Below are 26,288 nucleotides of genomic sequence, written 5' to 3'. Positions count from 1 at the left end.
CAGTACAGTCACCCCCCCTGTTTTGGTCTGCCAGCACAATCACCCCCCCCCCCACAGTTTAGGGTCCCCCAGCACAATCATAATCCCCCCCCCCCGTTTAGGGTCCCTAGTACAATCACTATCTCCCCTCCCCAGTTTAGGGTCCCCCAGCACAATCACCATCCCCCCAGTTCAGGGTCCCCCAGCACAATCACCAAGCCCCCTCCCCTCAGTTAACAACTAATAGACTTCAGACACATCTGCGGCATGTAAATTTTCTTTCCCCCCTCAGGCTCAGGATGACAGCGCCTCACCCCCCCAGTGCCACTGGCTGTATCCCCACATGTTATAATCAGAATTGTATAATCTCATTAAGATCTACCAACATCTATGTAGTAGAAGGATCTGCCTGATTGGATACTAATTAACAACTTTCTGCCCGCCCACAGAACTCACTGTATCGGTCTTGATGGTTCAAATGTTTTACCTTCCTATGAGATAGTCCAGCCTGTGACTGTTTCTTGCCCAGACATAGTTTAGCAAACTAATATGAAGGCTTCTATGGGCCAGTGACATCATGTGTACTGATGGGTCAGATTATGTGGGATCTGTGCAGAGCCGGGTCAGATTATTTGGGATCTGTACAGTGCCGGTTTGGATTATTTGGGATCTGTACAGTGCCGGTTCGGATTATTTGGGGTCTGTGCAGTGTTGGGTTGGATTATATGGTTCTATGCAGTGCTGGGTTGGATTATTTAGGGCTGTGCAGTGCTGGGTCAGATTATTGGGGTATGTGCAGTGCTGGGTCATATTATTGGGGTATGTGCAGTACTGGGTTGGATTATTTGGGCTCTGTGTGGTGCTAGGTCAGAATATTTGGAGTCTGTGCAGTGCTGGGTCGATATTTAGGATCTGTGCAGTGCTGGGTCAGAGTATTGGGGTCTGTGCTGTGCTGGGTTAGATTATTGGGGTCTGTGCAGTGCTGGATCTGATTATTTGGGCTCTGTGCAGTGCTGGATCTGATTATTTGGGCTCTGTGCAGTGCTAGGTCAGAATATTTGAAGTCTGTGCAGTGCTGGGTCGATATTTAGGATCTGTGCAGTGCTGCGTCAGATTATTTGAGATCTGTGCAGTGCTGGGTCAGAGTATTGGGGTCTGTGCTGTGCTGGGTTAGATTATTGGGGTCTGTGCAGTGATGGGTCAGATTATTTGGGGTCTGTGTAGTGCTGGATTGGTGTTTAGGATCTGTGCGGTACTGGGTCAGATTATTAGGGTCTTTGCAGTACTGAATCAGATTATTTGGGGTCTGTGTAGTGCTGGGTCGGTGTTTAGGATCTGTGTAGTGCGGGTCAGATTATTTGACATCTGTGCAGCGCTGGGTCAGATTATTGGGGGTCTGTGCAGTGCTGGGTCAGATAATTGGGGGTCTGTGCAGTGCTGGGTCAGATAATTGGGGGTCTGTGCAGTGCTGGGTCAGATTATTTGACATCTGTGCAGTGCTGGGTCAGATTATTTGACATCTGTGCAGTGCTGGGTCAGATTATTTGACATCTGTGCAGTGCTGGGTCAGATTATTGGGGTCTGTTGCAGTGCTGAGGAGACCTTCCATCCTTCTTATTGAGGATCAGTTTGTGTTAGTAAATGAGGGCGGTGAATGTTACATCTCACACCCTCCTTGCTCAGGATTATAACACGGGAAGATCTCACCACATAATCTATCTGGTATTGTTGGGCAATGTTATTGTATCAGTGGAGAAGATGTCGCAGGCTTTAATTTGTTTTCTTTCTGCCTCAGGCACACAGGAGAGGATTGCTTTGTATGTGTTATTCTTGGACTCCAGCCAGTCTCCAGTCTTGCACAGTTGTACCGGCTCCTCTCCTGGACTGAAACGGCTTCCTCTGATTTCACTGCACACTATGAGCTTCTCACAATGTGCATTGGAAGCTGCAGCAGTCAGATAGAGCCCCGCCTCGTTTCCTGGCTGGAGGACGTCCAGCATCATCTAGCCCTTCCTCTTCAGCCTGACTGTCCTTTGCCCCACCCCTTTGCTCCCCAGCCTGAGTGTTCCCGGCCCCGCCCTTTGCTCCCCAGCCTGACTTCACTGGCCCCACCCCTTTTCTCCCCGGCCCGACTGTCCCTGGCTCCTCTCTAGATTGGATTTTAGTTATTTCAATCACGAAGGAACAGAATCACATGTGGGTTGTCTTCTGCAAATACAGCCTGTCCAGGACCACCCACTCCAGACTGACTCCCACCCATTTTAATCATTTTTTTATTTGAACTTCTCCCACTACTTGCATCAGTGCTGAGAGGAGTAGTGAGGTCGTGGGCTGGGATGTGTTCAGGAAGCTCTGTACAGCACCCGACTGGCCCCGCCTACCTGTCATGATCTGCCTGCATTGCAAAGAGAAGCACAGAGACCCGGTGATGACATCACTGGAACTAAAATAAAGTAACCAATGAAAACAGAAGATTTTATTTATGTCATTAGCATGTTAATGAGGGGGGAGGGACCAGGGAGGGCACAATACAAGCAGATTAAACTGCAGCTTTAACTCTTTGCTGCCCGTGCTATAGCCAAAAGACGGCTACAGGGCGGGCCTTAATTGCCGGGAGAGGATATCCATGGACGTCCTCCTGTGCATGAGCTACCTGCGCGTCTCTGTGATCACCAAGTCTATGAGACTCGGGTGATCACAGATCGGAGTAAGGGGCCGATCCTGGCCCCTTACCACCTGATTAGCTGTCAGCCAATGACAGCTGATCATGTGATGTAAACAGAAGATTGGTAATCGGTATTTTTTTTCCCTCACGCTGGAAGAAAAAAGACGATCACCCGCTTCTGTCAGAGGGACATCAGTCCCTCACACAGAAAGCCGCGGCTTTCTGCCCTGCCCACCAGTGCCACCTTCCTTTGCCCACCAGTCCCACCCATCAATGCCCACCAGTGCTGCCAATCAATGCCCATCAGTGGCTCATCATCAGTGCCACCGATCAGTGCTGCCTATCAGTGTCACCTACAAGTTCCCATCAGTGCCACCCATCAGTACCGCTTATCCGTGCTCTTCAGTGCCACCTATCACCTATTATTCCATTCTACCCATCAGTGCCACCTATCAGTGTCGCTTATCAGTGCCCTACAGGGCCACCTATCACCTATTATTCTATTCTACCCATCAGTGCCACCTATGAATACCGCTTATCAGTGCCCTTCAGTTCCACCTATCACCTATTATTTCATTCTACCCATCAGTGCCACCTATGAGTACCGCTTATCAGTGCCCTTTAGTTCCACCTATCACCTATTATTCCATTCTACCCATCAGTGCCACCTATCAGTCTCGCTTATCAGTGCCCTACAGTGCCACCTACTGTATCACCTATTATTCCATTCTACCCATCAGTGCCACCTATCAGTACCGCTTATCAGTGCCCTTCAGTTCCACCTATCACCTATTATTTAATTCTACCACTAGATGTCCTCAGTCTTCCTAATTAAATGACACCCAGCTTCCCTTCCAAACTTGAAACTAAAGATATCCTGTGTCATAGACCCGCCCGCCCCTCTCCATGGGGCACCTGGGGCACAGTCAGGATAGAGGGATGAGATGAATTGTGCAAACAAAAAAAAAAGGGGTGATTTTCTTGCTGGGGGGTGTAATGGGGCAGGAGCATTTAGGGAGAGAAAACTCATCCCCCCGTCCATGAAGATCCATTTAATTACAGCACAGAAAAATCAGGTCACTTTCCCAGGCAAGATCAGGCTCCTTCAGTTTCTGTATAGCAGAGCTCTGACTTAAAGCGTTTGTTAACCCAAAAAACAAAAAAACAGATCCTGGTTATTTAAAGCATTTTATACAGCACAGTGCTTGTCCTGTGTCATTTGGCCGCCTGTAACACCTAAAAAACCTGGCTGATCCTGCCTGTTTCTCCCTTTCCCTCTGCAAACTGACCACGGTGTATCATGGTTGCTGAGCCCTGACACTGTGGTCAGATTACATGCCTCCGTCATGTCATCCGCAGCCTGCTCTTTTGTGTCTCCTCCCCCCCTCTGCATGTCACCTAGTGAAAGTGCCGCCCCATCCCCCTCCTGCTGCAGGAATAACACATTTTTCTGTATACTATCCGTTCTGTCTCTTAATGCAGTGCCCCCCCCCCGCCTCCTTGTTTTAATAAAGAAATGCTTCCTTTACCGTATTTCACGGCGGCTCCCTGCAATCACGTGACCGGCCGTGTCTCCTCTCTCCTCTTCTCCTCCCATCTTGCTGACGTCAGCGGGGGGATCGCGGCCCCTCCCGCTGCTTCTGTCAGACGGGCAGAGATCCTGGTCACGTGATCGCCGGGAGCCACCGTGAAATACGGTAATGGAGGTATATTTTTTAATAAAGCACAGAGACAGGGGGGCACTGCATTAAGAGACAGAATGGATTATGTGAATTTCTGAAGGTGGGTTAAACCACTTTTTAAGATGGAAGACATAACACAAGGAGCTGATCAGGTGTGCCGCTCTGTACAGTGTTGCAGAGCTGTAATAATCTCAGGACTGGCTGGACAGAAATACAAATCCTTTGGAAATGTTCTCTCATTGATATATTTATCTTTTTTTTTTTTTCCTGATGTTCAGCTTTAAATCACTACTAAGCTATCTTTTCCAAATGTAATATGGACAATTAGAACCTTTCATACCTCTGTAAGTGAGACTTCTGACAAATGATAGAGATTATGGAGTAATACGAGGTGAAGTGTGATGTTTTTTCTTCATGTGACTATTGTTAGTATAATGAGGAGAACAGATTAATGTCACATCAACAGTCACACCCAGATACTTAATATCATCACCAGGAAGGAGCGAGCCGCCCCCATACATCATTCCTATCCAGACACTCCACCATGGATCTCCGGGTCACCTCCATCCTCCTCTGCCTGGTTGGGGGTAAGTGGGGGGGTGCTCCTCGTGTCTGTTGGGGCTCTTGGAGGATCTTTATTTTTTTGAAGGAAATTGTTTTCTGTGTGTCTGATATCATCACCTGTAGACAGAGATCTTCATTCATGCCTGAGGTGACTGTAGCCGTATTAGTTTACTTGCAAGAAGAACAATGAAGTCCTGTCCGTGATACTTTCAGGACAAGCTTTTAGGGTGTACCCCCTTCTTAAAGACCCCCTTCATCAAGGTACTTCAAGAATCCTGCTTGGACCCTGAAAACCTGTCCTGAATATTTGCATGGAAGTGCAAATAAAAAAAAGTATCAGATATTGTAGACTGAGATCTGAAATTAAAGGTCCATCTATGATCTTCTACCCGTTCTACCCGGGCCCCTTACCAGTGGGGTAACTAGAACCTTCAGGGTCTCGGTGCAAGAAACTATGAAGTACCCACCCGGCCAGGGCCCTTCCCTTCCGAGCCCAGTGGCGGAACGCCAGGGCCAGTCACAAGTGCAACCTTTGTGACCCTGGTAGTTCCGCCACTGGTGTGTCCGTTTGTTTTATTTTTGCTATTTTATTTTTTATGATTTTGTTTCTATTTATTTTTATTTTTTTTTAGGAGTCTCGCTGGGGGGGCTTTGGTGAGAGATCAGGGGTCTAAACAGACCTCAAATTTTTCACCTTTGAGACAGAGAATGGAGATTGAGGACACAGCTATCAACTGCACAGAATGAATGGACAGGAATAGCTCTGTACAGAAGCTTCCTGTTCATTCATAAACTGAAGCATAGGAAACACAGTTTACTATGTTTCAGTTATGATTGGACAGAGTCAGTGATTGGTACTGATCACGGACTCTCCATTCAGATTAGGAAGGGGCAGGTAAATTACACTTATAGAAGAACTGTTGCATATAGAAGCTGAATGCCTATGGGAGGGAGAAGAGGAGAAGCAGACATTCAGCCGGAGAGATTGATTCTTCTATATGCAGCCGCCCCACCTCTACTCCTATCCAGGCATACAGGAGAGCCGGATGGCCCCCTGCAGCATGGGGCTGGGTTGCAATTGCGACCCTTGTAGGTATGCTCCTGCCCTTTACAAATTCTATGAAACTTTGGTAGACTTGTAGAAGCTCTGGTGTTCCGAGGTCCCCCCTCTGTATGCCCCCTGTGATCTCTTTTGATATGGAAGCAGAAGGCCAGAAAGGGATCACTTAGTCGCAGTTGACTAGAAAGGGATCATTTTTGATGCAGTTGGCCAGAGAGGGATCACTTTGACACAGATGGCCAGAGAGAGAGATCACTTTGATACATTTGGCCAGAGAGAGATAATTTTTGATGCAGTTGGCCAGAAAGGGATCACTTAGATACAGTTGACAAGAAAGGGATCACTTTTATACAGTTGACTAGAAAGGGGTCACTTTGACGCAGTTGGCCAGAGAGGGATCATGTTGGCACAGTTGGGCAGAAAGGGATCACTTTGATGCAGTTGACTAGAAAGGGATCACTTTGATGCAGTTGGCCAGAGAGGGATCACTTTGACACAGATAGCCAGAAAGGGATCTCTTGGCTGCAGTTTGACTAGAAAGGGATCACTTTGACCCAGTTGGCCAGAGAGATATAACTTTGATGCAGCTGGCCAGAGAGATATAACTTTAACGCAGATTACCAGACGGGGATCACTTTGATGCAGATGGCCAGACAGGGTTCACATTGACGCAGCTGGCCAGAAAGGGATCACATTGATGCAGCTGGCCAGAAAGGGATCACGTCGGCACAGTTGGCCAGAAAGGGATCATGTTGGTGCAGTAGGCCAGAAAGGGATCAAGTTGGCACAGTTGGGCAAAAAGGATCACTCTGATGCTGTTGGGCAGAAAGGGATCACATTGACTCAGTTGGCAAGAAAGGGATCACGTTGGCACAGTTGGCTAGAAAGGGATCACTTTGATGTAGTTGGCCAGAAAGGGGGTCACGTTGGTTGGAAAGGGATCATGTTGGAACAGTTGGGCCCGAAAGGGATCACTTTGATGCAGTTGGCCAGAAAGGGATCACGTTGATGCAGTTGGGCAGAAAGGGATTACGTTGGCCAGAAAGGGATCACGTTGGCATAGTTGGCCAGAAAGGGATCACATTGGCACAGTTGGGCAGGACGGGATCACTTTGACACAGTTGGCCAGAAAGGTATCAGGTCGAGGCAGTTGGCCAGAAAGGGATCACGTTTGCCAGAAAGGGATCACGTTGGCACAATTAGCCAGAAAGGGATCACTTTGGCAGAGTTAGGCAGAAAGGCATCATGTTGACACAGTTGGCCAGAAAGGGATCACTTTGATGCAGTTGGCCAGAAAAGGATCACATTGGCCAGAAAGGGATCACGTTGGCACAGTTGGTCAGAAAGGGATCACGTTGGCACAGTCAGCCAGAAAAGGATCACGTTGGCACAGTCGGCCAGAAAGGGATCACGTTGGCGCAGTTGGCCAGAAAGGGATCATGTTGGCACAGTTGGGCAAATAGGATCACTCTGATGTTGTTGGGCAGAAAGGGATCACTTTGACTCAGTTGGCCAGAAAGGGATCACATTGACTCAGTTGGCAAGAAAGGGATCACGTTGACACAGTTGGCCAGAAAGGGATCACTTTGATGCAGTTGACCAAAAAGGGATCATGTTGGCCAGAAAGAGATCACGTTGGAACAGTTGGGCTGAAAGGGTTCACTTTGACACAGTTGGCCAGAAAGAGATCATGTTGACGCAGTTGGGCAGAAAGGTATCACGTTGGCCAGAAAGGGATCACGTTGGCATAGTTGGCCAGAAAGGGATCACATTGGCACAGTTGGGCAGGATGGGATCACTTTGATGCAGTTGACCAGAAAGGGATCAGGTTGAGGCAGTTGGCCAGAAAGGGATCATGTTGGCCAGAAAGGGATCATGTTGGCACAATTAGCCAGAAAGGGATCACATTGGCACAGCTGGGCAGAAAGGGATCATGTTGGCACAGTTGGCCAGAAAGGGATCACTTTGATGCAGTTGGCCAGAAAAGGATCATGTTGGCCAGAAAGGGATCACGTTGGCACAGTTGGTCAGAAAGGGATCACGTTGGCACAGTTGGTCAGAAAGGGATCACATTGGCACAGTTGGGCAGAAAGGGATCACTTTGATGCAGTTGGCCAGAAGGTGATCACATTGACTCAGTTGGACAGAAAGGGATCACGTTGACTCAGTTGGCCAGAAAGGGATCACTTTGATGCAGTTGGCCAGAACGGGATCACGTTGGCACAGTTGGGCCGAAAGGGATCACGTTAATGCAGTTGGCCAGAAAGGGATCACTTTGACGCAGTTGGCCAGAAATGGATCACGTTAATGCAGTTGGCCAGAAAGGGATCACGTTAATGTAGTTGGCCAGAAAGGGATCACGTTTGCACAGTTGGCCAGAAAGGGATCACGTTTATGCAGTTGGCCAGAAAGGGATCACGTTGACGCAGTTGGCCAGAAAGGGATCACATTGATGCAGTTGGCCAGAGCGGGGTCACTTTGACACAGTTGGTCAGCTTGAACACGTATTGCAATATATGCAAACTAAGAATCCCCATTTTATAAGCTAGAGTTTGCTATATGTAAGGGTTCATGAGTGATCACACCTCTTTAGTATCTCATGTGTTGTACATATGAAGCTATTTAGGACCTGAACACTTGTATCTCCATTTCTACTGGACGGGGATGCCTGAAGTTAATATAATATTCTTTTGATGAAGCTATAAGTTTATGCTCACTGTGCTTTAACCTGCTTATATATTATAATATAATATACTCACACCTGAAAAAGTCCAATATTTTATCTAAAACAATAAAATCACTCCATGTAAAGCACTGATATGTCCAACTAGATTGCAAAAAAGGAATATACACGGAAGCATAACATACCACTGTACTCCCCATGTATACAATCATGGACATGGTCACTAGCATCAAATCTCTAAGCTCCACCCAACACGTTTCATCCCAACAGACATCATCAGTGAATAGAGACGGGACACCACCACTTGCTTTGAATCAGAAACGAACCCCTCACAATTTCTGCTATGTTGAAAATACGCATGCATCACAAAATCATTTTTTGGGGGGGTTGTGTAGAGGAGGAAAAGGTTAAAACTCCTGCCAGGTTATTTTTTTATTTTTTTGCTGTCTGTGTATCATTGGTCTAGTTCCCTTTCACTTTCTGTCCCAGAAGTGCAGCTGGAAGTTAGAGAAAATTTCCCAATGTTTGGTAAATTCCCCTAGTGGTCTCTGAAAAAGGTGTCCCCTTTGGAAGATTTTCCACTACCTCTTGTTCTGAGGACAACTCTAAATGTTTGGAATAAGCCTCACTTTCTATTTTGGTGGCAATGGTCAGCTGGATAAAAAGAGGGTGAATCTCCCCAATGGGGAAACAGACAGCAATAAAAACATGGCAGAGGGCCTAACCCATCCCCACATCATCCAATAATAAAATTTTATTTTGCCGAGAGTTAAACTTTAAAACTAAACAGTGCTCCCATAAAAAAAGAATGAGACATGGTGTGGTGCTGGATTATCTTAATTTAGCAGTAAATAGTATTATCCAGGAAAAAAAAACTAATCTCCACCAGTTTCTGGCTCCCATACCCGTCCATACGCCGCCCCCCTAATCCTTGCGCCTGGCCCCTAATCTACATGCAAGGCGCATGGATTCCAGTGGGGTTTTTTTTGTTTTTTTTTTTAAGTACGTAATTAAAATGGGAGGCTCTAATTGGCTTAAAAAAAAGGGTGGGCTCGGGGCGCAGAGCACTGCAGCCTGAGCCCACCCAGTTGTGTGACAATAGCAAATTAATATTCGCTTTTGTCTTCCTGATTCTTCTCCTGGCCAATCAGGAAGCAGGTCCTGAGACCTGTCACCCGACTGGCCAAGAGGAGAAGCGATCCTATTGGCCCGCCTAGGAGGAGGAGAGAGGAGACTCACGGCGGAAGCTGCCGTGATGCCGAGGAGGAGGAGACGCAGGGGAAGCGCTATAAACAAAAATAGAGCGACAATTTTGAAAACTTTTTGCTATAATAAATATCCCAAAAAATATATAAATAAACACATTTTTTCCTCAGTTTAGGCCGATATGTATTCTTCTACATATTTTTGGTAAAAAAAAAAATTTGGTATTGATTGGTTTGCGCAAAAGTTATAGCGTCTACAAAATAGAGGATAGTTTTATGGCATTTTTATTAATATTTTTTTTTTACTAGTAATGACCGTGATCAGCGATTTTTATAGTGACTGCGACATTATGGCGGACACATCGAACACTTTTGATGCTATTTTAAGACCATTGTCATTTAAACAGTGATCAATGCTATAAAAATGCACTATTACTGTGTAAATGACACTGGCAGGGAAGGGGTTAACCACTAGGGGGTGAGAAAGGGGTTAAGTGTGTCCTAGGGAGGTATTCTAACTGTGTGGGGGCTGGGCTACGAGTGACACGACACTGATCACTGCTCCTGATGTCCTGTCACTAGGCAGAACAGGGAGATTTTTTTTTTTTTTTTTTATTGAAAGCCTATGGCGTGCATAACACACCCAAAAAACTTCACCCGGTGCTAAAAAAATGTGCACACACATAAAGAGTGCTCACAAAAAAGTGCAACGGGTACACAGACGTGCCAATTCCCTGATCCCCCGGGGCGTTCAGAGGCTCCAGACGGGGACAAAGGTACTTTACATTGGTCTATCTGGCTGAAACCAGACAGACCCCGTTCTCTGGAGGGTCTGCCGAGACAGAACCCACCCAAGTACTAGGTGGGGCTCCCCCGAAGGGAGACCCCATGAGAGAGGGCGAACTAAACCAGAAGGCCATGTCCACCCCTTTCCAAGACTTTCAGGGCTGGCCCGAGGACCCGTCCTTAATTTCCACACAGTGAGACAAACGTGTACAAGACATGACAAAACAAAGCATAGGATTCAATCAAAAGAAAATAAATAAAAGAAAGTGGGGAAGGGATAGTGGAGAGGAGAGTGAAAAAAGTGGCCAATGTGTAAAACAATGACCAGGCCCTCCGGCCTGGAATAAAAAAATTCCTCTGGTCCCAGCCAAAAGGCCCGGCCCAAGAGGCAGGTGCTAAAAAAGCGTGTTTATGGTGCAGTGACCGTGGTGCCTCAAATCAAAGTGACTGCCACTCACAGTGATTTTATGGCACCCCTGGACTGCCACTCCAGGGGCACATACTCCATAGGCTTTCAAAGACCAACCCTGGCCACCAGCCCAGACCACAGCAGCCCCCACCCCAGGCAGAAAGGCATGAAGTTCTGGAAGCTTGGTGAGAGCCCTTTACCATCAGGCTTCACCGTCGTTCCGTCCCTCCTACCTAATTACAATCGGGAATTACTGGCCGCTCCCCCCCGGTGGGAGAAAGGGGAGCCAGCGGTCTCTCACGAATAACTGTCTGGAGCTAGAGCCGCCCCAATCCAGGCCAGAAAGCCAGGGTCCCGACCCTCCGGTTCAGACCCTGTGGTTCTCCATCCCCATCAGAAGGCTTTCCTTTCGGCTACGAACCGTCCAGGTCACCTTTACTCCAGCAGGTTTTGCATAGCAACCGCCATCCCATCTCCATCTCGCCATAGATCAGGGATGGAAGCAAGCGCCACCTCCTGGAAACTGATAAGAACAGATACTACACTTGATCTTAGCCAAGAGGCCGAGAAGCGATACAGGGAGATGCCTTGTTTACACTGGCCTCTCCCCATTCTGCAGTTCCGTGACACGATCGCGGGACACCGGCGGACATCGAGTCCGCGGGTCCCGTGGTCACGGAGCTCATGGCAGGGCCGCGCGTGCCCGCACGGTGTGAAATTCAAAGTGACGTAAATATACGTTACTTTGCACAGCCGTGCTATTCTGCCGATGTGTATCCACAGGACACGGTCAGCAAGTGGTTAAAGAGCATACATTAAAAAAAAAAAGAGCATACATTACAGTATGTACAAGTGTGCAAGGGCCTTTAATGAAAATATTTTCTTACATCAATGAAAGGAGGTCTTTTTTTCTCTCACACTGCCTACTTCTGCTTTTGAAACGGTAATTTATTTTAACATCTTGAATATCTTATCTTTGTTACCATTTTAGTACCCTTACCACTTTTCTCTGATGTCATCTCACAACCCCCAACTTGGAGCAGAAAAGATCCTTCAAGGAATATCACGGAACTATCGCCAGTGACACCAGAAGTTTTTGTCTCTATAAATATCACTGCTGGGGACACACTGCCTTCAGAGTCTTCAGTTCCAGCAACTATTCAGAGGAGTGAGTCCTCACCAGTATCCCCTCCAACCAAACCCATCTCACCTCCAGGCCCTGGTAGAGGAGAGACCATGTCACCGAACAGCAATATGACTGCCGCAGGACCAATTCCAATAAACAAAAACATCACATCACCTACTAAGAGACCACGGGCCATCACTTTACCTGGTTCAGAGACTGATTCCACTGAACTTCTGGTCACCTCAGGACCATCTGCTACTATGATAATGGAAGGGGATACATCCCATAATGAAGCCAGAAATATTGCCACCAGCACTTATCCTTCTGGATACTTGGGTAGAGTTTCATCTGAAAATGCTTTTGAAACCCACCCACAAACTAACCCAACATCATCGACTGACAGAACTGCACCAACCTACCCAAAATCTTACCAAATATCTTCAACAGCCACAACTGCACCTGCTTATTCCCAAACTTACCCAACATCGCTGACTGCCACAACTCCACCACCTTACCCACAAATGTACCCAACATCATCAATAGCCACAACTTACCCACAAACTTACCCAACATCATCAACAGGCACAACTTCACCAGCTTATCCCAAAATGTACCCAACATCATCAACTGCCACAACTACATCAATTTTCCCACAAACGTACCCAACATCATTAACAACAACTGCACCAGTTTACCCACAAACGTACCCAATGTCGACTGCCGCAACTGCCCCAATTTACTCACAAATTTACCCAACATCATCAACAGCCACAACTGCACCAACTTCTGTAGTATCATCAGGAATTGCAACCAAAGCAATAACTTCTAACATGTCTAATGCCACATCACTAGCTGCCAAAACTGTAGCTGTCTCATCTAGTATTACGAATTCTTCATCACCAAGTACAGCACCTGCAACAACGATGGCTCTTACAAGTCTAATAACATCACTGGCAACCAAATCGACACTTTTACCGTCATTACCATTTGTAACAACTGCGCCACTAGCACCTAATATTATCAACTCTACTTTGCCAACTACCACACCTGCCTTAACGATGGCTTCTGTGACTCTAACCCCATCACTTGGAAGCCAAACGTCACCCAAACCATCTAACATAACCAACTTAACATCACCAATTGTGACACCGGTGACTAGTTTTACGAAGCAAACTACATCACTGGGAACCAAAACAACACTATTGCCATCTGATATAACCAACTCAACATTATCATTGGTAACAACTGCACCGATGATGCCTAATATGACCAACTATACATCCCCAACTACCACAGCTCTACCAATGTCTCTCAACTCTACAACTGTCAAAACTGAACAAACCTCATTTATTGTCTCCAATGAAACATCGCCATCCACCATAGTTGTACCGATAATGTCCAATCTGCTTTCCAACACAACACAAGCTACCTTGAGTTTCTCATCATTATCGAATCTAGCTAGTTCAACATTATCGACTACCATAACTGTGACAATAACATCCAGTTATACCAATACTACATTACAAGGGAACACAGTTGCACCAACAGTGTCCAATAACACCGGGTCGACTTCAACCTCAAGAACATTAAGCCTAAATACCACTATAGTACAAGTTACTGGGACAATACTGTCTAATACCACAGGCGTCACATCACTGGCTACCAAAACTGCACCAGTGACTCCATTTATCACCAAAACCATAATACCAAATACAGCAGCTACAGGATCTAATGTCACTGGAGTCTTGTCTGCAGGTGCAACCACCTGGCCAGCAGAGTCTAATACTTCAGATGCATCAAAATGGCCTAACGTCACCAGATTGTTGTCCCCAGCCACCACTGCACCTGTATCACCTGTTTTAAGTACCTCTGTTTCGCTAGATGGGAGAACTGCTGCAGTAATGTCTAATGTTAATCAGTATTCTTCGCCATCAACCACAGCAGTGCCAGGAACATCCAACATTACTTCCTCTGTATATTTAATGCCCAATATAAATGGATCAGAATTATTAGATTCCAGAACTACTCCAATAACATCTAAAATATCTATGACCCTAGGAAGTACCACAGTTGCAGCAACAATGAATAATGCAACGGGTTTAATGTCAACAGTGAATCTGAATATGTCACTGGTTGTAGGAAGTACTCCAGTACCATCAAAGATATTTGGCTCCTCATCAATGGCTACCAAAACTGCACCAATGATATCTGACGTCACTGACTCTTCTGGAACCAAAACAACAGATTCAATATCAAATAAATCAGCTGTGACCCTAACATCCACCGTAACTCCACCAATAACAACTAACATCTCTTTTGTAGGCCCACCAGTTCCCCCAACTGCTCCAATAATGATCACCGCTTCTACGTCACCAGTTAGCAAAACGGCACCGATAATATATACTGTCAATGGAGCTTCATCACCAACAGCAGTCTCTACGATCAGTGATACCACATCTAGACCCTCTGCACTGGTGATTCCCACCACACAATACACCACTAAAGACTCTTTACCAAATCTAGTTTCTGAGAGCAATACCATCCCAGTAATGTCTGGAATTAGTGGGTTGACCAGTACGCCAAGCCTGGAAAAAGTTTCTACAACTGCCAAAACACCAGCAAGTGCCACAAGTATGCTGGCAGCTTCTACAACTGGTGCTCCATCAAGCAGTACCAAAACTATACCATCTAATACAACTTTGACGAATACGGGAACAACATTTTTTACTGGAACTGAGCCAGTACATTTGAACTTCCCAACTAAAACGTCAACTGCTTCCACGCTGGGACAGGTCAATGCTACCAAAACTGCCGCTAACATGACTGATGGCACTACTGAAATGCGGCCTGCAGAGGCTGTTACCTTGGGAACTTATGAGACAAACAGCAGAGGTAAGTGGTACAAGATTTACTCACATTAATATAGCGCTACCACCTCAAGGACCGCTGAGTTGTGTCTCAGGTTCTTCTACTAGTGTAGCGGCAGCCAGGCAAACAGCAACATTCACTCCTCTGGCTCAGTATACAGTCTAGTGGTTGCCTTTTTTAAAGTTTATTGTGGAGTAACTTGGATGGGGTTTAGGGAAGCTGTAGGATACTCCAGAACACTGAGCAGGAATAAAGGAACACTCTTCCCTTTGCAGCTACTTTTTGACATAGTCCTTTGAGCAGTAGGTCGTAAAATGGACAGCACTGGAATGCCATTAGCAAAGTTCCAGGCCAGGCAAGCCCATAAGAGGTTAAGGGGTAAACAGCAGCAACAGTCACTAGGATCCGTTACAGGTGACAGAATGTGACAGGTGAAGATTGTGTCATTTAGAGGTTCCACTAGAAGGGAATAATGATGTCAGAATCTCTCATTATTGTGCACAGAGAATCGCTAACGTTTTATGAAATATCCTTTCTACCGGGCTGATCCCTCCCATTAAATAGGACGTTTTGCCACTTCCATCTATTCATGTGTCACAGGAGAAAGGAGAGTAGCAATTCAAGCTGTAGGGAAGGAAGATACACCTACACCTTGTAATGTTACAATGCGTATTCATTTAACATAATGTAAAAAAAGATAACTTGAACACAAAATATCAAGATGTTGATAAGGAAAACAACAACTCCAACTTAACTGTGAAAGTTTTTAACATTTATTTAGAAGAGAAAAGCTACAAAGTAGATATTAGAAAGAGAAATTAATATGTTTAGATCTCCTAGAGCAGGGGTGTCAAACTAAATTTCATTTCGGGCCCCATTAGCATTAAGATTGCCCTTAAAGGCCCGGTTGTATGACTAAGGCTATATAAATTTTATCCAGGGTTTTGTTTTTTTTTTGCAGGGTTGAGGAGTGCGCTACATACAGAGTGCTGGGTTGAGGAGTGCGCTACATACAGAGTGTAGGGTTGAGGAGTGCGCTAAAAAGTACAGGGTTAGTAGTGCGCTAGATTGAGGAGTGCACTACATACAGAGTGTAGGGTTGAAGAGTGCGCTACATACAGAGTGTAGGGTTGAGGAGTGCACTACATAGTGCAGGGTTAGTAGTGCGCTAGATACAGAGTGCAGGGTTCAGGAGTGCACTAGATACAGAGTGCAGGGTTGAGGAGTGCGCTACATACAGAGTGTAGGGTTGAAGAGTGCACTACATAAAGAGTGTTGGGTTGAGGAGTGCGCTATATACAGAGTGTTGGATTGAGGAGTGCGCTACATACAGAGTGTTGGGTTGAGGAGTGCACTACATAGTGCAGGGTTAGTAGTGCGCTAGATACAGAGTGCAGGGTTCAGGAGTGCACTAGATACAGAGTGCAGGGTTGAGGAGTGCGCTACATACAGAGTGTAGGGTTGAAGAGTGCGCTATATACAGAGTGTTGGGTTGAGGAGTGCGCTATATACAGAGTGTTGGGTTGAGGAGTGCGCTACATACAGAGTGTAGGGTTGAGGAGTGCGCTACAAAGTGCAGGGTTAGTAGTGTGCTACATACAGAGTGCAGGGTTCAGGAGTGCACTACATATAGAGTGCAGGGTAGAGGAGTGCGCTATAAAGTGCAAGGTTTAGGAGTGCGCTACATACGGAGTGAAGGGTTTAGCTTCCTTGCATCTCACCTACCCAGCCCATTTCCAGTACCTCCCAGCAGTGTAGGCGGCTCCACCTCTCTTTCTCACTTGCAGGGAGATCAATGGTCGGCATCTATGCACCTGGGCACAGATGGGGATCACAGTGCAGCTTAACATGTGATGCCCCATTCCACATTGCACCTGTATCTACATCTCCCTTGTCCCCCCTGTGAGCGCAGGACAGGCAGGGATCTGTGAGAGCCGCCGAGAGGAAAGCTGTCCTTGTTAACAGAGAAGGCTTCTGTGTTTACAAGTGACATTGGGGAGCGGGGAGTGGAGGGTGAGAGCCAGAGGTGGCAGAATGGAGTTCCACCATGTTCTGGCTGAAAAAAAGCCCTGGATGAGTACAAAGTCACTCTAGCAAGCAAACCTGTTACAAACCTGATACAAAGAACATTAGAATACAAGCACTTAGGAATGTAATTTAATCATTTAATACAAAAAAAATATTATTTATCAAAGAACATTTAAAGGATATAACTAAAAATAACAAAATTGACTTTGCTGTAGTTACAAGATTTTCTAAAATTCGAATTAACCAGATTGACCATGATAATAATTGGCTTTGCTGACCCAAAACGTGTACTGCATGCTACAGTGGTCCTGGTATGAGGCCACCGGATAGTTAGGAGTTGTCCTGTTATATACCGTACAGGAAGCAGGTTGGGATCAAGCAGAAGCGTAGTCAAGGAACAAGCCAAAGGTCGGCAATGAGTGGTAGTGGAGATACGGATGGCAGTAGGAGTGACAAGGGCGAGATATCAGCTGAAAAGAGCCCAACAATCTGGCAAACAGGAAGTGCAGAGACATGGCTTAGAAAATAAGTTCATGGGAGGAGCAAAGGGTTGAAGGTTCACCAGAAACAAGACAAGATTGTCCAGGGAACTGTCCAGCATCTCAGGTGGCTAATGCTGCGTACACACGGTCAGACTTTTCGGCTACAAAAGTCCGACAGCCCGTCCGACAGACTTTCGACGGACATTTGGCGGACTTGCGGCGGACTTTCTAATGAACGGACTTGCCTACATACCATCACACAAAAGTCCGACGGATTCGTACGTGATGACGTACACCAGACTAAAATAAGGAAGTTGATAGCCAGTAGCCAATAGCTGCCCTAGCGTGGGTTTTTGTCCGTCGGACTAGCATACAGACGAGCGGATTTCTGGGTCCGGCGTAGTTATGACGTAAAGATTTGAAGCATGTTTCAAATCTAAAGTCCGTCAGATTTGCGGCTGGAAAAGTCAGCTGAAAGTCCAGGGAAGCCCACACACGATCGGATTGTCAGCCGGCTTTAGTCCGTCGACGTCCGTCGGACTTTTGTAGACGAAAAGTCCGACCGTGTGTACGCGGCATTAGAAGAGATACTGCCGGGTACAGAAGAGGTTGAGGTCTGGGTCCTGACACTTTGGGGCTAATTTACTAAAACTGGAGAGTGCAAAATCTGGTGCAGCTCTACATAGAAACCAATAAGATTCCAGGTTTTATTGTCAAAGCTTGATTGAACAAACTGAAGTTAAAAGCTGATTGGCTGCCATGCAAACCTACACCAGATTTTGCACTCTCCAGTTTTAGTAAATCTCCCCCTTATGACTTCTCTGAGGATTTCCCAACAATGAGACGTTTCTACAACTCCGCTGATTCAGGAAATGTTCATAGACAGTAGATGAGTTTTCCCACAGTATATAATAGGAGTCGGTATTCACCATTATACATTGTAAGCCCGCTGATTTCTGACTCACAATCCGTATACAGAATATGACGCGCTTTGTCTGTTTTGTCAACAGGAATCTTGGCGCTAAGATTAAAACTGAAGTCATCCGCCATTTATCCTTTCACAACCCAAGCCATTCTAAAACTGGTAAGTGATCTGTTTCTGCTGCTTCTGGGGGTTCTCCAAACAAAGATGGCGGAACATGGGAGAGAACCTTAAAGTGTTCTAATTAGGAGGTTCTTGTCACACAAGACAGGGGCGGGGTCTACTTACAGTGTAAGGTATATGGAGGAGAGACCTGTCTGACCTTTATGTTGGGTCTTATGGTCCCACCCTCTGCTCCGGGAGGTCCAGGCATTTTGTTGACCTCAAAGAGGTCCGGTCCGGGTAAGAAGCTGTAAGAGGGAAGAATGTTCCTCTGAGGAAATTATACAGAGCAGTGAACAATGGGAGAAGAGCTTACAATTTATTAGGGTATAAGGGAGGATACAGAAGGTAGAAGAGCTCACACTCTATTAGGGTATAAGGGGGATATAGAAAGTAGAAGAGCTTACAATCTATTAGGGTATAAGGGAGGATACCCAAACCCTTAAAATTACTTTGCTATTAAACTTCTAAATTTTTAATGGGTCATTGTTCCAAATTTTCATGATTGTGTACAGAGCTCTATAGAGTCTCCCTCTAGTGGTTATTTGTGTACTAAGCAGTACACAGTAGTAGAAAACCACAGAATACTGTATGAGATGACATCATTTAGCAGCTTACTATGTCTTATGTCTTCAGTCTGAGCAGCTGCTGGATTTGCACTTGAAACTGCAAGGAGTAAAGTCACTATTCAGTGCAACTAACCAATAAGCGAGTCACGATATTTAGGAATTAAATAATGCTGTCCTCACAATTATAAGAAATGAGAAGGAGAGCCATCCTCTCTGCTCCTTCCTCTATAACTCTCCTCTCCTGAAATACTCTACACTGCTGGAGGACTCTGCTCCTTCCTCTATAACTCTCCTCTCCTGAAATACTCTGCTCTGCTGGAGGACTTTGCTCCTTCCTCTATAACTCTCCTCTCCTGAAATACTCTGCTCTGCTGGAGGACTCTGCTCCTTCCTCTATAACTCTCCTCTCCTGAAATACTCTGCTCTGCTGGAGGACTCTGCTCCTTCCTCTATAACTCTCCTCTCCTGAAATACTCTGCACTGCTGGAGGACTCTGCTCCTTCCTCTATAACTCTCCTCTCCTGAAATACTCTGCTCTGCTGGAGGACTCTGCTCCTTCCTCCCTAACTCTCCTCTCCTGAAATACTCTGCACTGCTGGAGGACTCTGCTCCTTCCTCTATAACTCTCCTCTCCTGAAATACTCTGCACTGCTGGGGGACTCTGCTCCTTCTGCTTTGTAAAGCCAGCCATAGACCGTTTAAATCTTGGCCAGCTTGAAGACAGCCATGACCCTTTGTAAGCTCTTGCTGGTAAGGATGGTGGACAGTGAATTTGCAGACAGGTCTCTCTTGGAGTCGTACCCTCAGGTGTTCCTATAGTTGGCTCTACTGGACATTTTCCATAAGAGCTGTAGAACCTGTTCCCAGGCTTTTCATTCCAGATCTCAGAAGATAAGACTGATCTGTAAATATCCTGGAATGTGTGAGCTCAGGGCATCACCATAGCAATACTAATACACACAGCAATAGAGCTTTTATTTTTTGTAGAACGCACCCCTTGTATGTACTCATCACTTCCTCCATACTGAATGCCGTGTCCGTACATCCATAGAAACCTCCATAGAGACCTCCATAGAGACCTCCATAGAGACCTCCATAAAGACCTCCATAGAGACCTCTATAGAGACCTCCATAGAGACCCTATCCATAGAGACTTCCATAGAGACATCCATAGACACCTCCATAGAGACTTCCGTAGAGACCTCTATAGAGACTTCCGTAGAGACCTCTATAGAGACTTCCGTAGAGACCTCTATAGAGACCTCCATAGAGACATCCATAGACACTTCCATAGAGACTTCCATAGAGACCTCCATAGAGACCTCCATAGAGACTTCCATAGAGACCTCCATAGAGACATCCATAGAGACCTCCATAGAGACATCCATAGAGACCTCCATAGAGAGGCCTCTGGGACAGTTAAAGGACAGTTTCACCCTTTAACCTGGCCAGAGATAGATGGAATTATACATAATTTTTGGGCGGAAAAATCGTAGGAAAATTTATATGAAAATTCTCAGAACAATTGTTTGTAAGATTTAATTTTGGAATGAATGGATTGTACTGTACCAAACGAAAAACCACATACACTGTTAGAAATTTGTTCCAGAAAAGTTTTCTAACCATCTTTGCTCCTTCAAATTTTCTGGAACGTCAATTTGACCCACTAATGATTGGAAAAATGAAAACATTTTCTTAGAACCTTATTTTTCCCCTAATGTTCATTCAAAGTTCTACCCACCTATGGCCAGCTTAGGGTGGCCATACAAGGACCACAATTTGGGCGATTCAGCAGGGATCGGTCAACTTTTGATCCATGTATGGGCAGGCTGGTTGTACAGAAATCCACGTACAACCAGCCTGATGGAATTTCCCCACTCAATCTGTATCGCTGTCCATAGCTGGAAGCCTTCGAGTATTTTGACAATGAGGAAGTCTCCCTGGTTCAACAAAATAAAGACTTATCTATGGGCTGCTTATGTGAAGTTGATCTTTAGAACTTGGGCTGGGGTAAAAATAAGCAATTGAGCTGTAGTCTTACTGCCTCCCAACTGCCCACCCTAAGCTACAATGGCAACTAAATGGGGCAGTACAGCAAAAAATTATACCCCATATCGTGTTCGATGGACAGTACCGCCACCAAACACATCCCATTAAAGTGAATGGGGCTGCGCCACAACCACCTTTACTACACATTGCAGCGCAGTGGTGCCGAGTTTTCAGGTGAGGTGACGTATCGCTGCCCAGCCACCTGCCTGTCAACAGCGTGTAGAGAGCAGAGTGCAGCTGAACTGTCAGTGTCTGTAGAGAGGGGAAGAATGCGGCCTGGCAGGCAACTGTCTTGAGACGTTGCGAGCCCTACACTTCCCCTCCTTGTCAGGAACCTTTCCTTGCTGCTAGTTTTGCCCCTACCAGGTGGGGTACCTGTCCCTACACTACCAACTCACAAACCTGGGAGCCAGGGCCTTAAATAGGCTCTGCCTGACCCAAGTCGGCTGCCAGAGTCACATGGAGCAGCAGCATCCAATTAGATGCGTCCACAGTGACCCAGGAAACCATAGAGGAACCTTGTTTCTCTTGAGTTCCTCTCATACTGCAGTGCCGCTGCGGAAGAGCGCCACCTGCAGAGAGATAGTAGACTGCACCTGCCAACAAGTACATTTCTCCCATTCATCATAAATGCATGTTTCCTCATGTTAATCTCTCTAAAGACCGTGTAAGTACAGAACATGCCTGTTGGTTTTCCAGAGATGTGCTCAGCATCTTATTACTTGTTGTGGGCTGACAGCACACACCATCTTAATGGACTGAATGGTGTCAGCCCTGCCTGATGCCCTTTGCTACATTATTTAATCCCTCCCACTGTCCACATCTACACAGCATAGGGGATAATTGTTGTGAAGTCCAGGACAGAAGTTGGGAGGGCTAATTAGATTCCTTGAGATAACACAGTAAGTGTGCAGAGCGCACAGGACAGCTCTGCATTTCTGGCAGGATCAACAGGTATTCTTTTAAACTTATTGAACAGATAGAACAAAATTATTTCATTGTATATTTAAATGACCAAAAAGGAGCAAATAAGAGAAATTCATTGATAGTTTTTTACATGTACTTTATTGAATACCCCACCCTCTGAGTACAGCCCACCATAATATTTGCCTTCCTCCCAGATCCAGAAATCTTTCCTCCAATAAGGCCCCCAGAAGCTTCCCCTCACACTGTATATGTGAGTTGCAACCCCCCATTCATTCCTATGGGTAAGCCCTCCTCCAAGGGCCCACTGGAGGCCGCCATGAGTATGGCTTACCCATAGCAATAAATGGGGTTGCAATTTGCATGCGCAGTATAAATAGGGGCAGCCTGTGATAATATTTGCCTTCCTCACAGATCCAGTTATCTTTCCTCCAACGCAGTCCCAGGCAGCTCCTATAGATAAGCCATACTTGCCGAAGGCCCTTTGAAGGTCACCATGAGTATGGCTTACCAATAGGAAAGAATGGGGCTGCAGCAAGCACATTATAAAATAGGGACGTCCGAGGTCTTGTCCAAGGAAAGTTAATTGAATCTGGGGGAAGGTAATATTATCCAAGGTGGTATACTCAGGGGGTGGGGTGCTGTGGGGAACCATGATTCATAGTCATGCCCCTAGTGACAACATAGGAGAAATAAAGGTAGATAGGAACAAAGTGTTGTTACCCTAAAATGGGAAGTGCCTGAACAATGGCTATCGTGGCAGGATCACCAGCATGAAGAAGGCTGAAGGTTGAAAAGTATTAAAATTGGCCTTATAACAGGATACTGCTTATATGAGATTTTAGCGATTGGGTTTACTTGTATTTTAGGCCTCATATAAACATGGAGGCATTTGTAGATACATCTAGTAGTTTTGTATCAAGAAGAAAAGTATGGGATTTTTGAGGGGCCAAAACACAACAGAAATATATAAAATATATCAAAATTTTATTATAAACATTTAAAAATCGGCAAAATTTCATCACATATATCCATACAGTAAATGGAAAAATGCAGTATATTCCAATTCTCAACATGTTTCGCCAAACTATGGCTTCATTAGGAGACTTTTCATCAAGGACTGCATACATTATCACTGAATACTGATGAATGTCTTAAAATCCAATAGAAATTTGGCTCCAAAACCACGGGGATAGATAGAAATTTACATATGGTAAAACCACAGAGGAAGGTATACTGATGCCAAAAAATGGCCTACCAGTATTGCCAACAAACGTGGGATCCTGATTGCTGGAGGTTTGATTAAAGAATTTCCAACTGGAACTTTTCCCTAAGCTTAGCAAACGGGACCAGTTTTCATCAGGACAAGTTGTCAGAATAGACCGGAAACAGTCCTTATAACAATGTCGATATAGAAAGTTCCAGTTGGGGATTCTTCAATAAAACCTCCAGCAATCAGGATTCCACATTTGTTGGCAATACTGGTAGGCCATTTTTGGGTGTCAGTATACCTTCCTCTGTGGTTTCACCATATGTCTATTTCTATCTACCCCTGTGATTTTGGAGCCAAATTTCTATTGGATTTTAAGATATTCATAAGTAATCAGTCATCATATATGCAGTCCTTGATAAAAAGTCTCCTGATGAAGCCATCCTTTGGTGAAACATGTCACGAATCGGAATATATTTCATTTTTCCATATACTGTATATACCGGATATATATGATCTTTAAATGTTTATAATACATTTTTGATATATTTTATATATTTGTGTTGCATTTGACACCTCAAAAATCCCATACTTTTCTTCTTGATACAAATTTACAAATCAAGGGATGTGGTGCGGATGACTCTCAGACATTCAGCAATCTTTTTACATCTAGTAGTTGTTCTATGAAGAATCTCCGATCTTTCAGTATTTCCTAGACACGTGCGTTTTTTGGGGGTTTTTTTGTGTTGCAAAACGAAATTCAGATGAAATTTTCTTTGCTCGGGGATTCGGATGTATACAAATTTCCAAATCACAATAGTAACGAATTTCAACTAATCCGAAATAAATTCTAATGAAAAAAATTATCCGAATTTGAAAGTCAACTTTGCATTCAAAAATGTATTTGAATTTGAATTAAAAAATGAATTTGAATTAGAAAATGTATTTGAATTTGAAATGGAAACATATTGCAATAAACACAGTAAGGTATAAAAGTTAAATAAGATGATGATTCCTACCTAGGCTGCTTTATAGAATAAAATAGACCAGAATAAAATAGAATAGTTACATAGTTACTTTGAATCGATTTGAAAACAATTGAATATACTGTATGAAACAAATCCCAATATATGAAACAAATTACTTCAATAATCATTCTAATACAGTGGAACCCAGGTTTACGAGTAACACAGTTAACGAGCGTTTTGAAAGACGAGCAACTTTTTTTATTCTAAAATCGGTTTGCGAGTGTTGTCTCACAAAACGAGCAGAATTCAAGCTAATGGGTGGTGCAGTACCGCATTTGGCCAGAGGTGCGGAGGCCCTGAGGACACTCGGAATGGTTCAGAGGCGTTCGGAAATACTCAGAATGACTTGGAAATACTCTAAAACACTCGGAAATACTCCATTCCGGAGTGTTTCCGAGCCTCTCCGAGTTCAGCCGAGCTGTCCCAGAGTATTTCCGAGGCTCTCCGGAGCCCCCCACCTCTGGCCACATGCGGTATTGCATGTAATAGAAGTCAATGCGGAACTAATTATCTTCGTTTCCATTGACTTCTATGGGGAAACTCGCTTTGATATGTGAGTGCTTTGTATCACAAGCATTCTCCTGGAACGGATTATGCTCGTAATCCAAGGTTCCACTATATAATGAATATGACAAAACAATATCCAAAACTAAGCGGAAAAACATTTGCCCATCTCTAGATTTTGGTTGAGTTTGTCTTGTCTAATCTGGTACATCTTCCCTCGAAGAGGGGTCACTTATGAAAGATGATCATACTTTGGGATTAGAATAGACTTAGTTGGACACATCTAAGAGGGTCTTGAAGACCAGAAGAGGGGCATTTTCCTTTTCCCAGTGTTGACCTATTTTTATTGGGAGAAAGGAGGTTTTTACTCCAACTGTGAGCATTGGTGGTGCTCCTTATTTTTGATTTTCCCATTGATGTATTTTTTTTGTTGTCCTTGTTCCACAGATATGTTCCAGGCTCATCCAGGATCTGTCAGTTAAACACGCAACAGTGACCTGGGGACCGCAGAGAACTTCAACTAACTGTGACACCTTCCTGGGCGCTTCGTTATAAGCCGCAGAGCAGCCGTCTGAACAGATCTGCTTATTTGCATTTAGGTTGACCACATTCCAGATCCCCGGTGGGATATCAGACAAAGAGCCGAGGCTGCAGAAAACCAAATCCTCCCATTATCATAGCAATATTAGGCCCCGCGTGTGGGCGGGGCATCTCTTAAATAACTCGTTATTTAACCAGCAGAGAGTGACTCTCTCTCTCACTCTCTGCCGGCTACATAACGAGTCAGACGGGAGGCATACCACCCTCCCCCTGTCAACCGTTAAATTGTTTTTCAATCGTTATCAGGTTTTTCTCCCTGATACATACTTCAGGACCCGGCTTGCTCTGGATGAATGTTGTTTTCTTCCCCTCTGCAAGCCCTATATGCACCTAGCACTTTGTAACTTCTACATTCTGTACATCCCGCCTTTGAGTGAATCTTTCCAATTATCACGGTGGATGCGATTGCTGGATAATATTGAGTCTACTGATCAATATCTTTAGAAAAGACTCCACCTACTGATCATTTTTGTATATCTCTGCAAACATTCTTGGAGACCCACCCATGGAGGGAAGCAACCCATAGGATATACATTTCATTGATTTCAATCCCTAGTGATACCGATTTTGATTACCAAATTGGTTTAATATGATGCCACATGACAATTCTCCTGAAGAAGCTCCAATGAGCGAAACATGTTGAGAAAAGTGGTATTTTCTGTGATATGTCACTGAATTTTATGAAAAAAAAATTTCTGTACCAAATCATGTCCCGTGATTTTTTAACATTGTCTAAATAAATAAATTTTGTTTTATTCAGCTTATTGATGATTTGATGTTTAA

At 45.0% G+C, this 26,288-nt stretch overlaps 1 protein-coding gene and 1 pseudogene across 1 annotated transcript; one reads left to right on the top strand and one right to left on the bottom strand.

Moving 5' to 3' along the window:
• Window positions 1–4,744: 4,744 nt before the first annotated feature.
• On the top strand, window positions 4,745–26,269 carry LOC141144046 (uncharacterized). Its single transcript, XM_073629390.1, has 4 exons — window positions 4,745–4,913; window positions 12,025–15,051; window positions 18,548–18,621; window positions 25,353–26,269. The coding sequence occupies exons 1-4, from the start codon at window positions 4,871–4,873 to the stop codon at window positions 25,458–25,460; spliced, it is 3,252 nt and encodes a 1,083-aa protein (XP_073485491.1). The 5' UTR covers window positions 4,745–4,870; the 3' UTR covers window positions 25,461–26,269.
• Window positions 11,476–11,608, bottom strand: LOC141146423 (U2 spliceosomal RNA; annotated as a pseudogene).
• Window positions 26,270–26,288: the final 19 nt, after the last annotated feature.

The sequence above is a fragment of the Aquarana catesbeiana genome, linkage group LG05, assembly GCF_042186555.1.
Source record: "Aquarana catesbeiana isolate 2022-GZ linkage group LG05, ASM4218655v1, whole genome shotgun sequence".
NCBI classification, from domain to species: domain Eukaryota; kingdom Metazoa; phylum Chordata; class Amphibia; order Anura; family Ranidae; genus Aquarana; species Aquarana catesbeiana.
Note: the sequence above shows the minus strand (reverse complement) of the source record. Positions and strands in the feature narration are given on the sequence as shown.

What these genes read in the sequence shown, in the direction of transcription:
- LOC141144046 (XM_073629390.1), top strand. Translation starts at nt 4,871, where the DNA reads ATGGATCTCCGGGTCACCTCCATCCTCCTCTGCCTGGTTGGGG. An exon ending in CCTCCTCTGCCTGGTTGGGG is followed by an intron (nt 4,914 to 12,024) that starts GTAAGTGGGGGG and finishes TTACCATTTTAG; the next exon opens with TACCCTTACCACTTTTCTCT. An exon ending in TTATGAGACAAACAGCAGAG is followed by an intron (nt 15,052 to 18,547) that starts GTAAGTGGTACA and finishes TTTTGTCAACAG; the next exon opens with GAATCTTGGCGCTAAGATTA.